Below are 17,271 nucleotides of genomic sequence, written 5' to 3'. Positions count from 1 at the left end.
TAAAGCCCCCTGATCACGTCTGTGCTGGCCTACCTGTCCTGCAGATATCGTGGAAGATGCGGAGCAGCAGGGTCCTAGTGATGCGACCGGTCCTCCTCACAGAACTGTCCAGTTTGGCCAGAGCCCAGTCAAACTGCTGCATCTGCTTGGTCTGCACCGCAGCACTAGTCTCATCTTTCTCTTCACTGGCCACGGCATAGTTACGCACACACCCAACACTGTGTGGCCACAGACGACTGTAGACAATTGAACAGCCACAGTAGAGAGGACAGAGATGGAGAGAGGGAGAAAAGTATGGTAAATAAGGAGAGACAATTAACAAATGGTGGGAGGAGAGCAGAAAAAAACCCTGATGATTCTTTAGTTGTTGGATGAGACATAATGTGTTTTCAACTGCCATGCTCGACCTTTTGAATAGTAAAATACAGCACTGTTTGATGCAAGTCACTATTATAAAGACACTGGTGCAGATGCAGCTTTTAAGTCAATTGTTATTAATATATTATGCATAAAATCTGCATAAAATTGAACGTATATTGTACTTTTGTAAATTTGTTATATCAAGCTGTCTTGCTATGTGTTATGTTGTTTTTTTTTAATAAGGGCCTTGTATCTGTACCAAAGTTTAGAATTGATGTAAATAACTTTGATAAATAGATAACAGACTATATCCATAATACATTATTAAGATCCATCTCAGGAGGCTCTTCCTTCCTTGAGTTTTGTTGGGAGTTTGACCTTGAGAAAGATTTTGAGATGGCTGTTGCCCCATCACTTACTGCACTGTGATATGGGATCACTTTGTAATATAGGGCTGATAACCAAATATGTCGATAAAATTAAGTGATGCGTAACAACACAGATGACTGGTGTCCCATTATGGGCCTCATGCTTCAAGTTTGCAGTAGCTTGCTACTCGCATAGGGCCAAATATTCACGGCAGCACTGAATGCCAGCACTGACATTAACATTGAAATCTATGTGACTGTATTTGGCTCATTAGTATATAATTAAACTGTGCATAATGAGGTTACACAACATCGGATCATCACCTTGTGTAAACGGGGCCATGTTTACCCAACATGTTAGCTAACTATTGATGCTGTATACACATCAATCTCATATAATAGGACACATGTTAAAACACTCAATTCAAAAAATACAGATCACGTTTTGATGAATTATTGTTAGTCTCTGGCTGTCATTGAGCCTCAATGACATCTCTGCCTCACGCTCACGCGTGGATCACAGCGTCACCGGGCTAACAGACGTGATACCTGGACACGTTTTCCGATGCCTTGCAGATCTGTCGGGAACAAACTCCAGTCTTTCTGCCACCGAGAGCTCCGCTGTAAAGTCTACCGATCGGTGGTCCGGTTCTTTTCGTACCTGTGATCTGAAGCAAGCCCGAAGGCGAAAACTTAAGTAACCGGGCTGATCTCAAGAGCGCAGCCATGTTTTCTGTCACACTGTGGAAGGGCATCCGCAACACGTGACCAAAAAAGCAACGCGAGAACACCGACAGAGCTGGTGTGAGTTCAGCTCATGGCTGCGGATGATTTAAAGTTTTGCCAAGTGTTATATAGTTGTGAACTCTCTGATGAATAAACACAAACACTTTCAGTCTACGTGTATTTTTCAAGTATTTGAGTCCACTCTTGACCCAGGGATACAGCTTGTCAGTGGGTTTTAATTGCCTATCCACAGAGCTGGTTGGGCCCTTGAATAACCCAGAGAAAGGGGTCTCTCCAGTTGTGATTTATTGATGATGTCAATGCGTGTGTGTTGGATCAGTCGCATTGGTGCTAGAGTGCTGGCTAACATTTACTTCATTTTGGACCTGACAAGTGTGTGAAGTTATTTTTGGTTCTCTTGTGGAAATTCTTTATTCATGCTAATTTTTACCCCATTTTTGCCACTTCTTTTGGCCACTTTTAATCAGTTGTTGCTACTTTTGGCCCATTTTGGCCACTTCAATTGACACTTTCACCAATTTTTGCTCTCATTTGCCACCTTTTTGCCACTTTTAACAAACTGTTGGTACTTTTTGCCCCTATTTGCCATCTCTCTTGACACATTTAACCCATTTTTGCTGGGTGTTGCCCTCATTTGCCATTTTTCCCCCCACTTTTAACCAATTGCTGCTTTTTTGTCACCTTTAACTCATTTTCCTACTTTTTTTCCCTTATCTGCCTCTTCTTTTTGCCACTTGTTAGCCATTTTGTCACATTCTTGGCCAATTATTTAATTATTTCTCATTAAAGTTGTCTTCTACTTTTTTCTCTGGTATCCTGCAGTTTGTGCCCATTATGGCCTAAAGCTGAAGTCTGACCTTACTTTACTAATTGTTAACATTACCAATAAAAACAAGATTCTGTGTTAGGGGGTACATGTTAAAAAGCTGAATTTAACAACAGCATAAATAAACGAATAAAATTCCTTTTCACTTTTTTGTTGCTTTGATTATAATGGTTCTTATTCAGTTTAAAATAAAACATGGCCCAACTTTACAGTGGAACATGATTTTTGCTGACCTCCATGTGCATCCAGTTTGGCTGGGCCTCGAAAAGCTCTCCCATTTATACCCCTTTATGATGAATTTAAAAAACTCTGTGCTGAGGAAAAGAGATTCAAGACCCCAAATATCATGTAGGTTTATCTTGAGAAAGGTTTGTTTTGTGTGTAAAATGAAGTTCAGTTTTGTTTACATTAAATAATGTGGAAGTACCAAAACAAATTAGATTTCACAAACTCCACATATAATATTGATTCCTACATTAGAACTCCAATCACCATTAGTACTGTTTAAGAATGCATTCACAACTAATGAATTGTTTATAACAATTTTTACAAGGGCCCTTAGCTGACACATCCAGACATTTTACTCTTCATTCCACTGATGACAGAACTTTCAAGATCTCAAGAAAACAACAACAAAAAAAAAGAAATTAGCTTATTATGACAAAAATCAAGAAAACAAGATTTTAAAAAAAATCTGGAGCTCAAGCAAACAACTAAAATCTACCTATCACGGGAAAATTTAGTAGAATAAAATGTGTAGATGAACGTCATTTTAAGTCTTCTTTAATAAGGTAAGAGATACCTGTGAATATTTAGTTTTGCAACTTTTTTATACCACTTTACAGCAATATTACACTGTGTTACTTAGATCAATTGGAATACTCTGTTCAGCAGTTTATTTGGAGCAGGACATAAAGGGTTTAACAAAATCAATTTTAATGACAGAAAAGATAATCAATATATGAAATACATCTCATTACATATTTTTTATATACATAAATGTTGAAAAAATCATGTCAGTTCCTGAATTAAGCCTTTATTCTCTTTGCTTTTCTTCTTTAAGTTCTGCTCAATCACAGTCTTTGTTTTCTCCATGCTGCTCCTGACAGTCTCTCTTCTGACATGTTCATCCCACAATTCAATAGCTAGTGTACGAATCCTGTATTCACTGTCGAGCACCCAGGCTTGAAAGAATTCACACTTCTTGCTTGCCAGGAAGTACCTCTGTCTCTTTGCCCCATCCTCTCCCTCTTTAGACAGAGGAGATCTAGCTTTGGTGAGCACTGAGCGGAGCTGACTCAAGGCTGCAAGGCAGTATCCCGATGCATCTTTCCTGTCTCTGCCAGTCATGATGTGAGCCACGGCTTCTACTGCCCTATCTGGGGCAAGAGGATCCTCCTTGTCGAGGTAACCTCCACCCATAATAAGAGTTTCTCCACTTCCAAAGGCCTCCTGGAGGGAGTTGAACACCCTGTTGGAGTTCAGTGCTTCAGAAAGAGCAAGAACCATGTCACAGAACTCAGTTAACAGTGAATCAGTGTCATTGTTGAACAGGCACAACGTGAAGGTGTAGCCAAAGAGTGCATTGATCAAACCATAGCAAACCAGGTGGGATGGATTTGCACACAGGGAGCTCAACTTTGGTATTTTTGCAGAAATTGGAGGGATACCAGGAGACACGGAACTCCCTTGGCTCTTGCTTTCTTTACTTTTTTCTACTTTAACATTTCTCAACTTTGAAGAAGTTTTGTCTTTACTCTGCACAACTGTTGTGTCCTGCAGATCCACAAGTGTTGCGTGTTCTCTCCCCAGTTTACTTACTTCCTCTTCAAGCACCTCCACCAGACCTCTCCCTCCTTCCTCATGCTCCTCCCACCAAGGCTTCCACAAGGGAACAAGCCCACCAAGTGCTCCATCCTTTATCAGGCCTAAAAAAGTCTCTTTCTCTTTATTGTTGAGAAGTTCCCAGAGCTCCTCCTCTGACAATTTGTCAATATCCAATCCTGAGAGGCAAACAGCCAAGTCTGTCTCCACTTCAGCATTTTCAGCATCCTCATTTACATCCCCTGGGAGCAGATCGCCTTCTCCAATCTCTTCAAGTTTCCTCAAAATAGCTTCAATCTCTGTATCACTCCCTTCTCCTGACTGCTGAAGCTCTGCTAACCGGGACAGGAGCTCAAAAGCCTGCACTTTCTCTGATTCCTCTCCTTCACCTTCGTCTCTGTCATCTGACACAACACCTGTTTCTTTCAGTAGAGTTTCCATCCCTCCGTCTGTCCTCTCTGCTTTTTGTCCGAGCCTCACAAGAACCTCCTGTATTTTCTTCCTCCCTTCACTTTCTGTTTTCCCCATATTCTTCAACTCCTGCATAACAGATTCCTTGTAAAATTCCTCAGAGCACACAGCATGATCCGGGCTCTTGTAGCAAGCTAAGCCACAGTATTGCAGGTTACAGCGAGGGCAGGTGTAGCAAGAGGGTTTACATTTGCACAACATACAGACTGCACTTTTTCTTGAATCCCGACAGTCTGCTGTAGCCTTTTCTTCTTGTGTCTTTGCTGGGGTGAGAAACTCGTCTTGTCCAGAAGCAGATCCTCTGGGAGGGAGCAAAATCCCCTCTCTGGTCAATGTGTCTGGCTCTGTGTCAGTCCACTCCTGCTTCGGACCGATGTCTGTCAACAGGCTCCGTACAGATGGAGGAAGCCTCCGTCTAATTATTGGATTCATTGGCGGCTGCAGTGGATCGAAGCGACGCTGGCCTTGGAACAGAACAAATATAAATAACATCATTAAAACATGTCATCGCTACGTAACGTAGCTTCTGTTGTTGACGCTTTGGTGCGCTAACATTGACAACAAACATAAACAGTGTCATATTTTCGTAGCTTAACCTCATTAAACCATATTAAAAATAGCTTAAGGCTTAAAAAAGACAGTTTTCTGGCTACTCTAATCTCATATATCAGAAGCGTTTTCATCGTTTATTCATTAAAGAGCAAACGGTACTTACTTTCACTTGTGAGCTTCCACGCTAACGTTGTGAATACGGTGAGCTGGGGAAGGTAGCTTGTCGCCTGCTGATGACGTAACTGCGACCAGACGCCGCTTTCCCCCTCAAAAATATACATTTATGTATTAGCGCAAGATTATTTTCTCGTTAGCCTTGACAAATGTAGATATTTTTGCATACAATTAATTCTTCATTATGAAACTATTTTTAGTCGACAGTTTCGTCCTGACAAAACTGTAAATTGAAATAAAAATGTTTAAAAAAGATACATAGGAGGAAAGAAACCTAGAAGTGCAACATCCATAATTCTACTGGTTTTTATTGTATTTTATTCATTTATTTTACCCAGGGCAAACTTAGTAACAAGCCAACATCTTAAGGCAAACCCTATTCATATCAAGGTACTCTTAGTGCATAACAGCCATTTTAAGACATGTTACAGTATCATTTGTTCTTGTACAGTGCAGAAATAAAGTATGGTTGTCTACATTTCCAAAGCACACCTATACTTGCCTCTGTACCTTGCAACACTATTTATATGTACAATATTTGCATCCATCACAACAGCTTTTTAAGCAAATAGTGATAGTATGAAGATAAATTAAATCATATCCGCATAATAATAATAATAATAATAATAATAATAATAATAATAACAACAACAACAACAACAATGAAAACAAAAGTTCTTATTAAAATAGTTTAATAACCTGTTGAATTTTAATGAATGTGTAACATAAAAAGTCATTGCATATGATGTAAAAGACTTTTGAACTGTTTTCCGTCAATAAACCATGTGAAATCATCCTCATTAACAAATGAAATGCTGCCTTATTTCATAAAATGTTTGGAAAAAGGTTTATGCTACAAGGACGTTGATCATCTGCTGTAGAAATAGCTTATCATTAAATTACTGTGTAAATCTTCAAATTTTCTCAGAAGTCTATATTAAATAACAGCAGATTCACAATACCATATGGGATTATCACTTTTTGAAAAGAGATGCTTTAATATTTAAAAAAAATAAACAATGGTTTAGAAAAATAATTCAGAAAGGGTAACCAATGTTTACCAGCAACCAATACTTGTCTGTTTTACTTTGACAAGTATCTTAAAGTCCCTGTAAAGTGATTAAAATGTGTATCTTAGGTTTGTTGTGTATCAGGCAACTGTGTTATGAACCACCGGGCCAGTTTTCAGTCATGAAAGAAATGCTACGACCTGAATAAATGAATCATCTGTCTGTTATACTGCTGTCACGACTCTCTTTTTAAAGCCATCAAAGAAACAATCACATTTATGCCATGACAGGCAGACAGATTTGAGCTTAAAAGTCAGTTTAATTTTCTCATCCTGTATTCAACTCTTCAGGTATGCCTCATATCTTATTTTCTGAGTTATGTGAAGTTATGTTTGTCTCCTGTTTATGAGACATCTTTGTTGTTAAGTTGCTGCTGAAAACACTCCGCTTCCCAATGTTGCTCTTCAACATAAAAGTCTTCAATGACATTTGGAGGCATGAGAATCTGTCTATCATCAGATACTTAACTAAACTTTACCATTTCAACTTTAATAGACAGGAGGGATTAAACTAAGACACAGTCCCAGTCAGTTTCTTTAAATAATCCAGGATTTAATACTGGATTACAACACACCTTCAGCAGGTAAGATGTTAGTTCCTGCTGCATCTGGTTCAAGTGAATAATAAGGTGGATCCCATGTTGCTTGTTTATCAGTCCTCGGTCCTTGGTCTTTGCTTGAACCGGAAGTAGTTTCTGATCTGCCATCTTAAGGACAATCCCAAAGACCCTTAATTGGTTTGAAGACCAAAGCCATAAGACCAAGGACTGAGATTTGAAGACCAATGAGCAGAGACACATGAGAGCATGCTTCCTGAAACACTTTTTTTACTCATAGACGACCCCCCTCACTGGATATCACTCTCTGATTGGACGCTGCTACACAGTGGAGGTCTGTGAAACTTTACAGCACCAGCAGAGATAAATAATAGAGGAGAAACAGAGTTTATAACAGATGATTAACTGGCTCAATGGACTCTCAAGAGAACATAAACATCATACTCTTTAAAAGGCTCAGTAACTGATAAACTGGGGTTTAAAAAAGTATTTGAAATAAGCATTTATAGTGAAATATTGAGAATACATTTAATAAAATCGATATTTAAGAGTGAATCAGTATGAAGCTTCATATTTGATTTGTTTTCTGATTCACCTTCAAATATAAAACATGTTAAAAACTCATTAAATCAAAAGATTCAACGCTAAATCCTCCCTTTCCCACCAAACACCAGACATCATTTTGACGATTTTTTTCGACACTCGGTCCGTCATAGCCTTTATTTAGTCAAAAGAGAGTGGTAGAAAATTGGGTCATGTTTTTTGCGTCTGATTTTAGCCCAATAATAGTCATTTTAAATATGACCATATACAGCTAAGTCTTTATAGAGATGTCTTTTCAATTACCTGAAAATTACAGCTTTCACCTTTCACTTTCAACTAAATCTACACTTTGTTAAAACATAGTGGAGACATTTTTTAAAAGTCTTTTCAACTATTTTTGCTGAGCGAAGGATGTCTCATTGACCGTTAAATATCGGTCTTTTGGTCTCAGTCCTCCGCTTCGGTTCCTCCAGTCTCTCCATGAGTCTGTGGTGGGAGGGACTAAGACTCAAGGAAAAGACTCAAGCCAGAGACCCAATCCATATAAAAGTAGAAGTGAGACTCAATCCAGCAATAAGCCTTCCTCCTGACCTTACGCTGAACTATGGCCAGAATGCAGCTGCCTGGCTCTGCGCCATAGCAGACAGAAGTTGGGGATTAAATTTTCTGTTTTGTAAACCATCTAACTGGCTGTTTATTTTCATTGAAGGCAGCTACATCGACTAACAGACTGTATTTAGATGAAACTGCTTGGTGATTTTATATCATTGTAGAGTAAGAGGGCCAGGGTAATTTCCAGTAGCGACCGTTGACGTTGTGGGCTGCTATATTTGCCCTGTTCAAATTAAACCAAGCCGGAAAAGAGTTGAAAAACACAGTTGAAAGACCACATCAAGGAAGACCCAGGTGAAATCAATAAAAGTGTATAAAACTAAATCTGAACTGTTCAAAAAGAAGGATTTGCAACTATTGTAGCTTTGTCATATAGACCTCACACTCCTCTTCAGTCCCAAAGCTGGACATATTTGTTGTCTTTGTTTACCATTAGACTAAAAATAAAACCTTCTTTTGAAAGCAGCAGGTCAAATCAAAATGACTCATCACACGCATGCATGCATGTTGTATTCTGGCTAACTGCCCTTCTGTCTAACCTTATGTCAATAAATATGTGCATGGTGCCCGTCTGTCTATTTGTGTGCCTCCCTGACTGTGTTGGGTGTCTTCACGTCCCGTGGGGCTGTTTGCTGTGAGGTGATTGTCTCCTGCAGGGGGTCAAGCATGGTAAAGGTCATGCAGGTGGGGAGTTGTCAGATGGCTGTCCACCCCTCACTGGGCCAAGGGTTCCTGTGCTGCCTGTCACAGCCCGTGGGGAAAGTGGGGGGAGGAAGGGGGTCTGATGTTGACGTGTGCCATGCTGTCTTGGCCCCGCCCCTGGCTGCTGTGCCAGCAGTCCTGGGCAGGCAGCTGCCTCCTCTTGTCTCCTTTATTCTGCTCTGGCATGTCCTGTGACATGTACCCCCAACACTTCATCCACAAACTTCCTCACTGAGTGCTTTATCGACAGTGTTGGGTAGTGTTACCTTTAAAACTAACTTGTTAGATTACTGCATTACAGACTGAGAAAAGTAGCTTACGTTACTGCATCACCTACTTCTAAAACTGACGCGTTTAGAGTACTTTTGTGTTACTAAATATTGAAACCCCTTAGTCACTCGTTCCACTCGGAGGTTGTAAAAACGACAGATAACCGCATGTCTGCATTTGAATGTACAGACTCCAATGATAATGTACAGCGTAATTTACAGCCCATAATCTGTATCCCTGCAGCCCGATAACACCACTAACAGACAGGAAAACCTTTACAGCTCTTTTACATGCTCACAATCTCACAACAAGCTGAGCAGAAGCAGACAGCGTCACTGACGTTGTGCGTAATAACAGCGCGAAACTGGAACGGAGCTTTTAAGCGTATGTGAGGCCTGAAGCAAAAGGTGAAAACACTCCCCTCTGTAGGTAGGATCAGGTAGTTTTTCGTGCCTTTATAAGGTCAGGTGTGGGCAGTTAGTGCCCTCTCTTTGTCTGAACCCTGGTAGCAGTGTGGCAGGACTGCTTGGTGTGTTCCGGCAAGGGAAAGCTGGGGAGAAACACTTGATGATTGGATTTTAGTCAGAAATCTAATGATTTCTTGTGCATTTAGATGTGGTGAAGCTGTCTCCTGACTGACCCTGACTGAAGTGTGCTTTGTAGATGTGTTTATTGAGAAGGTAGGCTTTAAATAAGGGCTTTATGAATTTAACTGTAGGCTTATCACTAATGATATCTTTCATTTCCTAGGAAGTCTGCCCTTGTCTACCCCCTCGTTTGAGCCAGAGTAGCCAGCCTGTTGACTCTCCCTAATCAGGGCCTCAGATTGAGCAAGGTAACAGACTGGCATGGTAATGTTGGAGGGTGATTACTTTCTGAGGTCTTTTAGCTGGTTTGTCTATGATTGTCACTTATGTTTCCTTAATTACAGATTGAATTGCCAGACTGCTGTTTTGCCTTCGCCTTCCCTGCTTTGCCTTGACCGGCTTGGCTTTGCTTAAATCAGTCCTTTCAGACTGTCTAATTTTTCTTGCTTAAGATGTTAAAAGAGGCTTGACTATTGGTTCATCTAGGTCAGTTGATATCATTGTTCCAACTTGTTTAAGATAGACTACTTTACTGTGATCTTGTATATTTATGACCCCCATCAGTTTCAGATAATTGTCTTTCTGTACACACCTAGATGATTCCATCTGTTATCTTCTTGTGAAACTGAACCAACTGAAATTCACATTGTCTTATTGTTTCCTTTACAGAGGCACGAGCTGTGAGGAGTCTGCGTGGGGTCCACATGTTTGCATGCTCTGTGGTAGGTCTGGTGGTCCCTTGAATGCCTTGTAGACTGATTTCTCTTTGCAGTGTAGATTTGCAGTATTGGAGTTCACGGTGTGCTCACTTGGTGGTATTTAGTGGGGTTTGCCATAGAATTTCCTCTCAGTAAGTGCCCTGTTTAGGCATTGTAATTTTATTCTAAATTCCCATGATAGATTTTTAACTGTAGGAGTTATTTGTTTTTAGCTTTCTTATAAATCTTTAGAAATAAAATAATTGTCATAACTACATTGTTTCCTCTTTCCTTTAGGAACTTTTAATTGAGAATCTTAGTAATTACAAATAAACGATCCTATTTGTGAACCAAATGCATATCTGCTTTTATTGAACCTGTAAATTTGTTGTGTCAACACATTTGAAGTAGGGGTCTTTCCCTGGTCCAAGGGTTTATTTAGACCTTATGTGTCTTTAATAGTGTCTGATAACACTTAGGCCTACGTTTCACCAGAATGCTGTTCTTGTCCCTTTTATCCAAAAATCCATCATCATGGAGATAATTCCACAGTGTCATGCTGTGATCTGTCATCTCGCTGGCTCAACAAGCTAACAATGCGTGTGTAATGACACAGAACGTTTACCTTCTGCTGGCATGGTGCTACTTGCCAACAAGAGGGAAGAGGGGAAATTTGGGATTTTTCTTTCAGTGATGGATTACTTTTTTGAAAATGTAACGAATAGCGGGATCCCCTGAATTGTAAAACTAACGCGTTATGTTACTCCTTACAATAGAAAAGTAATCTGAGTACTCTAACATATTACTTTTTAACGCGTTACCCCCAACACTGTTTATCGATGATGTACAGTGACGCATTTCTGAAGCTGAATACTTTACGGCAGCAGGGCATATGCATTTGTGTAAGAAAGAAAACCTACTTTGATTTTCTGTCACTTGTCAGCTCAAAAGGATTTGGCAATATGTGGCACTTCCAAAAGTGTGTGTGGTGGAAACATCCTGTTTGTGTCTAATGATCAGTTCTGTTAGCAGTCAGCAGCAAATGCTTAATTTTGAGCAACTTGTTGCACATACAAACAAAGAAACTCTGTTTTTACTGTCTCCTCATACAGAAATTAAGGTTAACATTTAAAAAATTACAACATGATGGTGTTGAGTTTTTGAAGGTAGTCAAAAATTTCCCTGGCAGTGTACTGGCAGTTCAAATTTAACAAGGTGTATGTTTATAAATGATTCGTTTGACATTTTAATTCCTTCGTGCAAAAAAATCAGTAAATAGAGGTGGAAAAGGAGAGCAGGGATACCAAGCAGGAAAGGAGTCAAGGGTTGGAGTCAATTATTAATCAGTAATATTAACCTAATTAAAAGTCTTGATTATAAATCAGACAACCGTGCCAGGATACATCAGGTATGAAGAGAGTAACTAAGTAGGCCCAATGACATGGCAAGGACCCTAAAAAGAGTGGCAAATGGGCCCTATCTATAAAATAACAATAAAAACACTTGTGTTGCTGTTATAGTGCCAGCCTTCCAGTCAACACTAATATTCCTTTAAGGCTGATATTTCAAGAAGTTATTCTTGGATTCTATCAGTAAAGTTCCACATTCCACATTTGCGCAGGTAAAAATCTGAGCAAGAGTAAATATAACTTAATTAAATCTGTGGTGTCAACAATAGATATGCAATTTTGTACCTTTACATAAATACACTTAACTTTGAAGTTAACTTATGTTATTAACAAAACAAGTCATTGTGATTTTTTTCATAAACAGAATAATTTTAAGTAATTTTACCCGATCTTCCTAAATTCATCCACACAACAAAACCTGATCTTGCTAGTTTTATTCTGTTCCATACAAGCAGCAACCTCTGGTCCTCAAAAATGAAGCCAATGCAGAAGTGCAAAAAATTGCAATACCACAAGTGTCCACTTGAGGCTGGCTGCAGGAACACTGGGAGTCCAGTACACAACACAGGTTAAGAAGTTGTTTTTTACACTAGATATAAACTGGTTTACAGCCTGGTTCAAAAAAACAAACGTGTCTCATTAGCTAATGTCTTCATGTGCTCTCACTGTACGGGGGTGATTTTTTTTTTTCCAGAATTGTTTCAATTATATTTAGGAAAAACCTCACTGTGCACTGATTGCATGTCTCATTTGATTGACAGATAGCTCGACAGGCAGAAGCTACCTTTCTAACAACCAGAATGCTAGCTAGCTAACTGGCAGGAAGTCGAGTTAGTGGGCATGCTGTTAGGTTGATCCAAAGTTTGATTGAGACAGCAATTTCAATATGGAAGCTACCGTGGATGGCTTTAAAAGCTGTTTGAGCTCACTTATTGTAATCAGACAGCTGATGTCACACAGGCTCTGTCCAACTCTTTTTACAGTCTATGGTTCTATTCTGTGTTTCAAAACACAAAATACTACATTACCCATGAACTATCAATGTCCCCTGTGGTGCATTGTGGGCATTTCTGATTTGCTGATGAATAGCTTTTCAAACATTTAAGAACAGCTGAACTGTTGACTGAGGACATGGCAGTGATGGTGGATGAGATTGGTGGATTTCAAATCTGGGGCTATGCAGGCAGAGTTTCTGTCCCGATTCTGTGGCAAGGCTCGCCCTTGCAGTAAACTGATATTCTCCCTGGCCCTCCAGCGTCTGTAAATATTTTGGAGATGTGTGTGACCAAGTGAGAATTTGCCGCACTAGACCCACTGGACATTCATGGATCGTAAAGCATAAAACAGGCTACAGTTTGTGTGTGTTTGGCCGTCCACAGGGAAAGCATTACCAAACCTTTAGTCATGAAGACATTCCAATTCTAATTTAAGTCGATGTCATCACTAGTAAAAAAATTCTGCACAGAAGCTCAAAATTTGTGTTGGGATATTATATTTCAGGTTTACATTAAAGGACACAGCCAAGGACACTTTCAACACATTGTTTATAATAGATTAACGTGTAAGGTCTTTGCGTATAACAAAAACACTTTATTATTATTTGGTACAACCTAAACATCTTGATATGAAGCTGCAATATGCTCCGAAGAGTGTACCAGGGAATGTGGTCTGGAAACAAGTGTCCATGTCAGAGAGGATGTGATGGTAAAAGGTGTACTGCAGCTACGGTTCACTAAAGCCTGACATAGCAACAACATCCTGTTCCTCCATCACCCTCTCATCCTCCTTTCATTTCTCCTCCATATACTTTTTTTCATGAATGAACTCAGGAATGTAAACTCAGCATGAAAGCATCAATGTACTCCTTCAATAATTAATCCCTGGGATCTATTATTTACCTATTATTTTCAGCTCTTCACAAAGAGACCTCCCCCTTCTCTCTCTTTCTCTCTTCCTTTCATCTAATCGACAACCTTTGCCAGGTCACTCAATCCATATAAACAAATCCTTGCTTCCTGTGCGGCTCCTTGATCTGTCTAGTGGACTTTGAGTGTGTGTGTGCGGTGTGCAGAGCAGCATGTGATGTGCTAAAACACAGGTAGATGGAGCGGTAGCCTCTCTGTGACCTAAAGCAGTAGCTGACAGCAGTGACAGTAGAAACAGGCAGGAAGAAGGAGAAAAGAAACCTCATCACAGCACTTTGGAAGTCAACTTTCTCTCTGTCTCTGTTGACCCAGGCAGGAAATAAAGGGTCCAATGTTTCATAGTAGCTTAAACCAGTTATTTTTTGTGCTTTTACCTTTCTCTAAACCAGCAATTTACTGTTATTTTGTAACTCAAGACTTTTTGTGGTGCTCACTCAGACAGCTATGTTATCTGACTTCTCTTTCTGTCCCCACATTTGGATGTTTGTCATTTTTCTCTGTCACTGCGATCATCTTTAAGGGCAGAATAAAAGGGTTACGTTTGATCTAGAATTCTTAAATGTGGTTCTTTTTTAATTAAAGGCATAGTCATCCATAGAAAAAATGTTTTGGGTTATTTTCTGGTAGACAGGAAGCCAACCTAGTATGTTACCAACATACCCTAGCCATTCGTCCATGAATATTGAATATTAGTGATTGAAAAGGATTTGAACTGTTTTAATTCATTAAGACTCTGACCACTATCTCATTTTTATCCCAAACTTTTGTTTTAGAGGACCATCTTTCCCCTTGAAACACACAAGCCAACCACTAGAGGAAGGTTAGTGGTGGAATCTAAAGTAGATGCACCTTTGACTTCAATCACAGCACTGAGTCTGTGGGGATAGGTCTCAGCCAGGCTTGCAAATCTGGACACAGCAATTCTATTACCTTCTTCTTTGCAAAACTGCTCAAGCTCTGTCAGGTTGCACAGGGATTGGGTGAGACCAACCCTTTTCTAGTTCAGCCACAAATTCTCTATTGGATTGAGGTCTGGGCTTTGACACAAACACTCCAGCACATTCCCCTTGTTGTCTTTAAACCATTTCTGTGTCGCTTTTACTGTATGCTGGGTCAGTATCTTGCTGGAAAATAAATCTCCCAACCCATCATTCCTTAGTAGACTAAATAAGGTTGTCCTCCAAGATTTTCCTATATTTTGCCACATTTTACCCTCTACCTTTACCAGCCTTCCAGGGCCAGCTGCCGAGAAGCATACCCACAACATGATGCTGCCACCTTTGTGCTTCACAGTTGGGATGGTGTGTTTGTGTTGATGTGCCGTGTTTGGTGTTTGCCAAACAGTGTTTTTGGTCTCATCAGTCCAAAGAACTTGCTTCCACTTGACCATTTAGTCTCCCACATGAGATTTCTTCAACAGTGGTTTTCTCTCTGTCATTCTCCCATAAAGCTTTAACTGGAGAAGAACCCTGGCAACAGTTGCCGTATGCATAGTCTCTCCCATCTCAACTGCTGAAGCTTGTAACTCCATCAGAGTCAGATGTCTTGGTGGCCTCTCTGCTCCTTGCACAGTCACACAGTTTGTGAGGACAGCTTGTGTCATATTCCCTCCATTTCTTGAGAATGGATTTAACTGAACTCTAGGGGATGTCCAGTGCCTTGGACATTTTTTTTGTATCACTCCCCTGACTTATATTTTTCAATAACCTAAACTCTGAGTTGCTTAGAGTGTTTTTTTGTTGTCATGGTGTAATGGTAGCCAGGAATATGATTAACCATTGACTGGGCCTTCCAGACACAGGTGTCTTTAAACTGCAATCACTGGAGACACATTCACTACACTCAGGTGATCCACATTTCACAAACTGCGAGACTCCTAGCATCAGTTCTTATTTACAAAGAAAATAGTTACACTGTACATGTAAAGTATGTAGAATCCATCTTGCCAATGATTAGCAAGTCATTGTGGGAGAGTTGCCCTATTGCCCTATTCCAGCAAGAACTGGTACATCCTTCCACCAGGCGTGAACATGCAAAACATAGGAGCAGAGCTAAGTAGTAGAGACAAGGGTTGTTATGGGACTGAGCCTAAGATTCAGGGGGATAGATTTAAAGACCCTGTAGAGAGAAAATAAATCTGTATTTAGGTTTGTTGTATGGCAGGTCACTGTGTTATGAACCACCAGGTCAAATTTCAGTAAAAAACAAAAAACAAAAAAACATCTAGGTTTATAAAATTAAGCTTCAAAATAATGAAAAATGAGGCAGTAAAATCTGCTCTAGGATGGTGGGGCATGTCTGCTGAATGAGCTGAAGCCACGCCCACTCAGGAGAAATACGATCCTCTCAAAGATAATCTGAATGGAGAAATGCACTCATGCTATCAACCTGCCCCTTGACCTTATGTTGACCTTTGTAATCAGAGCACATTTGCCTGGCTCTGGTCCAGAAAAAAGACAAAGTTTGTTTTCAGGCTCAAATATCTGTTATACGATACCTTAAATGGCTGGTGACATCACCAGCCCACATATTTGCCCCGCCCAAATTAAAACCCAGCCAGGAAAGAGGTGAAAAACTTTTTAAAAGTCTAAAACCAAAATTCAGCCACATGTAGAGCTCAGTTTTTTCAAATGTTTACAGCAACCATATTCTAACATATCTAGTGTGTTAAGACACAAATTTTGTGTTTTACTCTACATGGTCTGTAATGAAAACTGTGTTTGTTTTTCCCAGCATATTGGAGTATTTTTCAAGCTGTACTGAAGCTAACAGTGCTTTTTCTCATAAGCGGAGGTCGTGGAGCAAGTACTAAGCCGTTGGGAGCAGGGTTTGCAGTGTGCCTGACCTCCTTAGTAGAGTGACAGACATGTCAAAAGCATGTTGAGAGATGACATCTAAACCCCTTCTCAAGACACAGACTCACTTGTTCAATTAAACACCCTTTTTATCCCAAATTCTAATAGGTTTCTTATGATTATTTATGATTATCATGGTTCATTTGGTATGGTTGTTGATCTACCAAAGCAAGAGTTTTTTCCATGTGATGATTGCTACTGAAAAAAAAATTTAAAGTCTTAAAGTTAAATAAAGGCTTTTACTTGTTTTCCCAGCCTCTCTCTCTCTCTGTTTTCATGAATGGAAAAAACAACCGCAATGAGACTTCCATGTTATCCTGCTCTTCTCTCTCCTCATCTCCATCACTTTGTTCCCGCAGGAGCAAACCTGAGACTGGCTGTGTATCGGAGTATCACCAGCCTCCATCAGTCTAACCTCCGGCCCCGCCTCCCTCCAGCCCCATGAGAGGGAGCAGCGGATCAAGAAGATGGAAGAAGTGGAGAAAGGAGTGAAGGAGGGAGAGAGAATAGTGTGTCTGAGTCCCAGAGGATCGCTCTCTGTCTGTCTAAATCAGGAAGTGAGAATGTGACGACAGGCGAGGCCACGCAGAGTCATCCCTTCAGAGTGTGTGTCTATGTGTTTGTATGGACCGTGTTGAGCTGAGGTGTCATGTATGTGAAGATCACAGCTTCAAGCTTCTGGCTGCTGCCAAGGATGACGCTCTAAGTCACTGAAATGCCAC

At 40.1% G+C, this 17,271-nt stretch overlaps 2 protein-coding genes across 2 annotated transcripts in view; both read right to left on the bottom strand.

Annotated features, from left to right (window-relative positions):
- Positions 1-1,483, bottom strand: part of lrpprc (leucine-rich pentatricopeptide repeat containing) — a 103,471-nt gene extending 101,988 nt beyond the window's left edge. Inside the window, exons 1-2 of the mRNA XM_041789450.1 lie at positions 1,278-1,483; positions 34-236 (exon numbers count right to left, since the gene is read on the bottom strand). Coding sequence (XP_041645384.1) covers positions 34-236; positions 1,278-1,483 — 409 coding nt within the window. The remainder of the gene's footprint in view (positions 1-33; positions 237-1,277) is intronic.
- A 1,605-nt stretch (positions 1,484-3,088) lies between these two features.
- znhit2 (zinc finger, HIT-type containing 2) lies at positions 3,089-5,372 on the bottom strand. Its single transcript, XM_041788907.1, has 2 exons — positions 5,312-5,372; positions 3,089-5,060 (listed from the first exon to the last, which is right to left on the bottom strand). Exon 2 carries the CDS (start codon positions 5,026-5,028, stop codon positions 3,313-3,315), a length of 1,716 nt encoding a protein of 571 aa, XP_041644841.1. The 5' UTR covers positions 5,029-5,060; positions 5,312-5,372; the 3' UTR covers positions 3,089-3,312.
- Positions 5,373-17,271: the final 11,899 nt, after the last annotated feature.

Source organism: Cheilinus undulatus, linkage group 6 (assembly GCF_018320785.1).
Source record: "Cheilinus undulatus linkage group 6, ASM1832078v1, whole genome shotgun sequence".
Lineage (NCBI taxonomy): Eukaryota > Metazoa > Chordata > Actinopteri > Labriformes > Labridae > Cheilinus > Cheilinus undulatus.
The sequence above is the reverse complement of the archived record's forward strand: the minus strand, read 5'-3'. Positions and strand labels throughout refer to the sequence as shown.

What these genes read in the sequence shown, in the direction of transcription:
- znhit2 (XM_041788907.1), bottom strand. Translation starts at nt 5,028, where the DNA reads ATGAATCCAATAATTAGACGGAGGCTTCCTCCATCTGTACGGAGCCTG.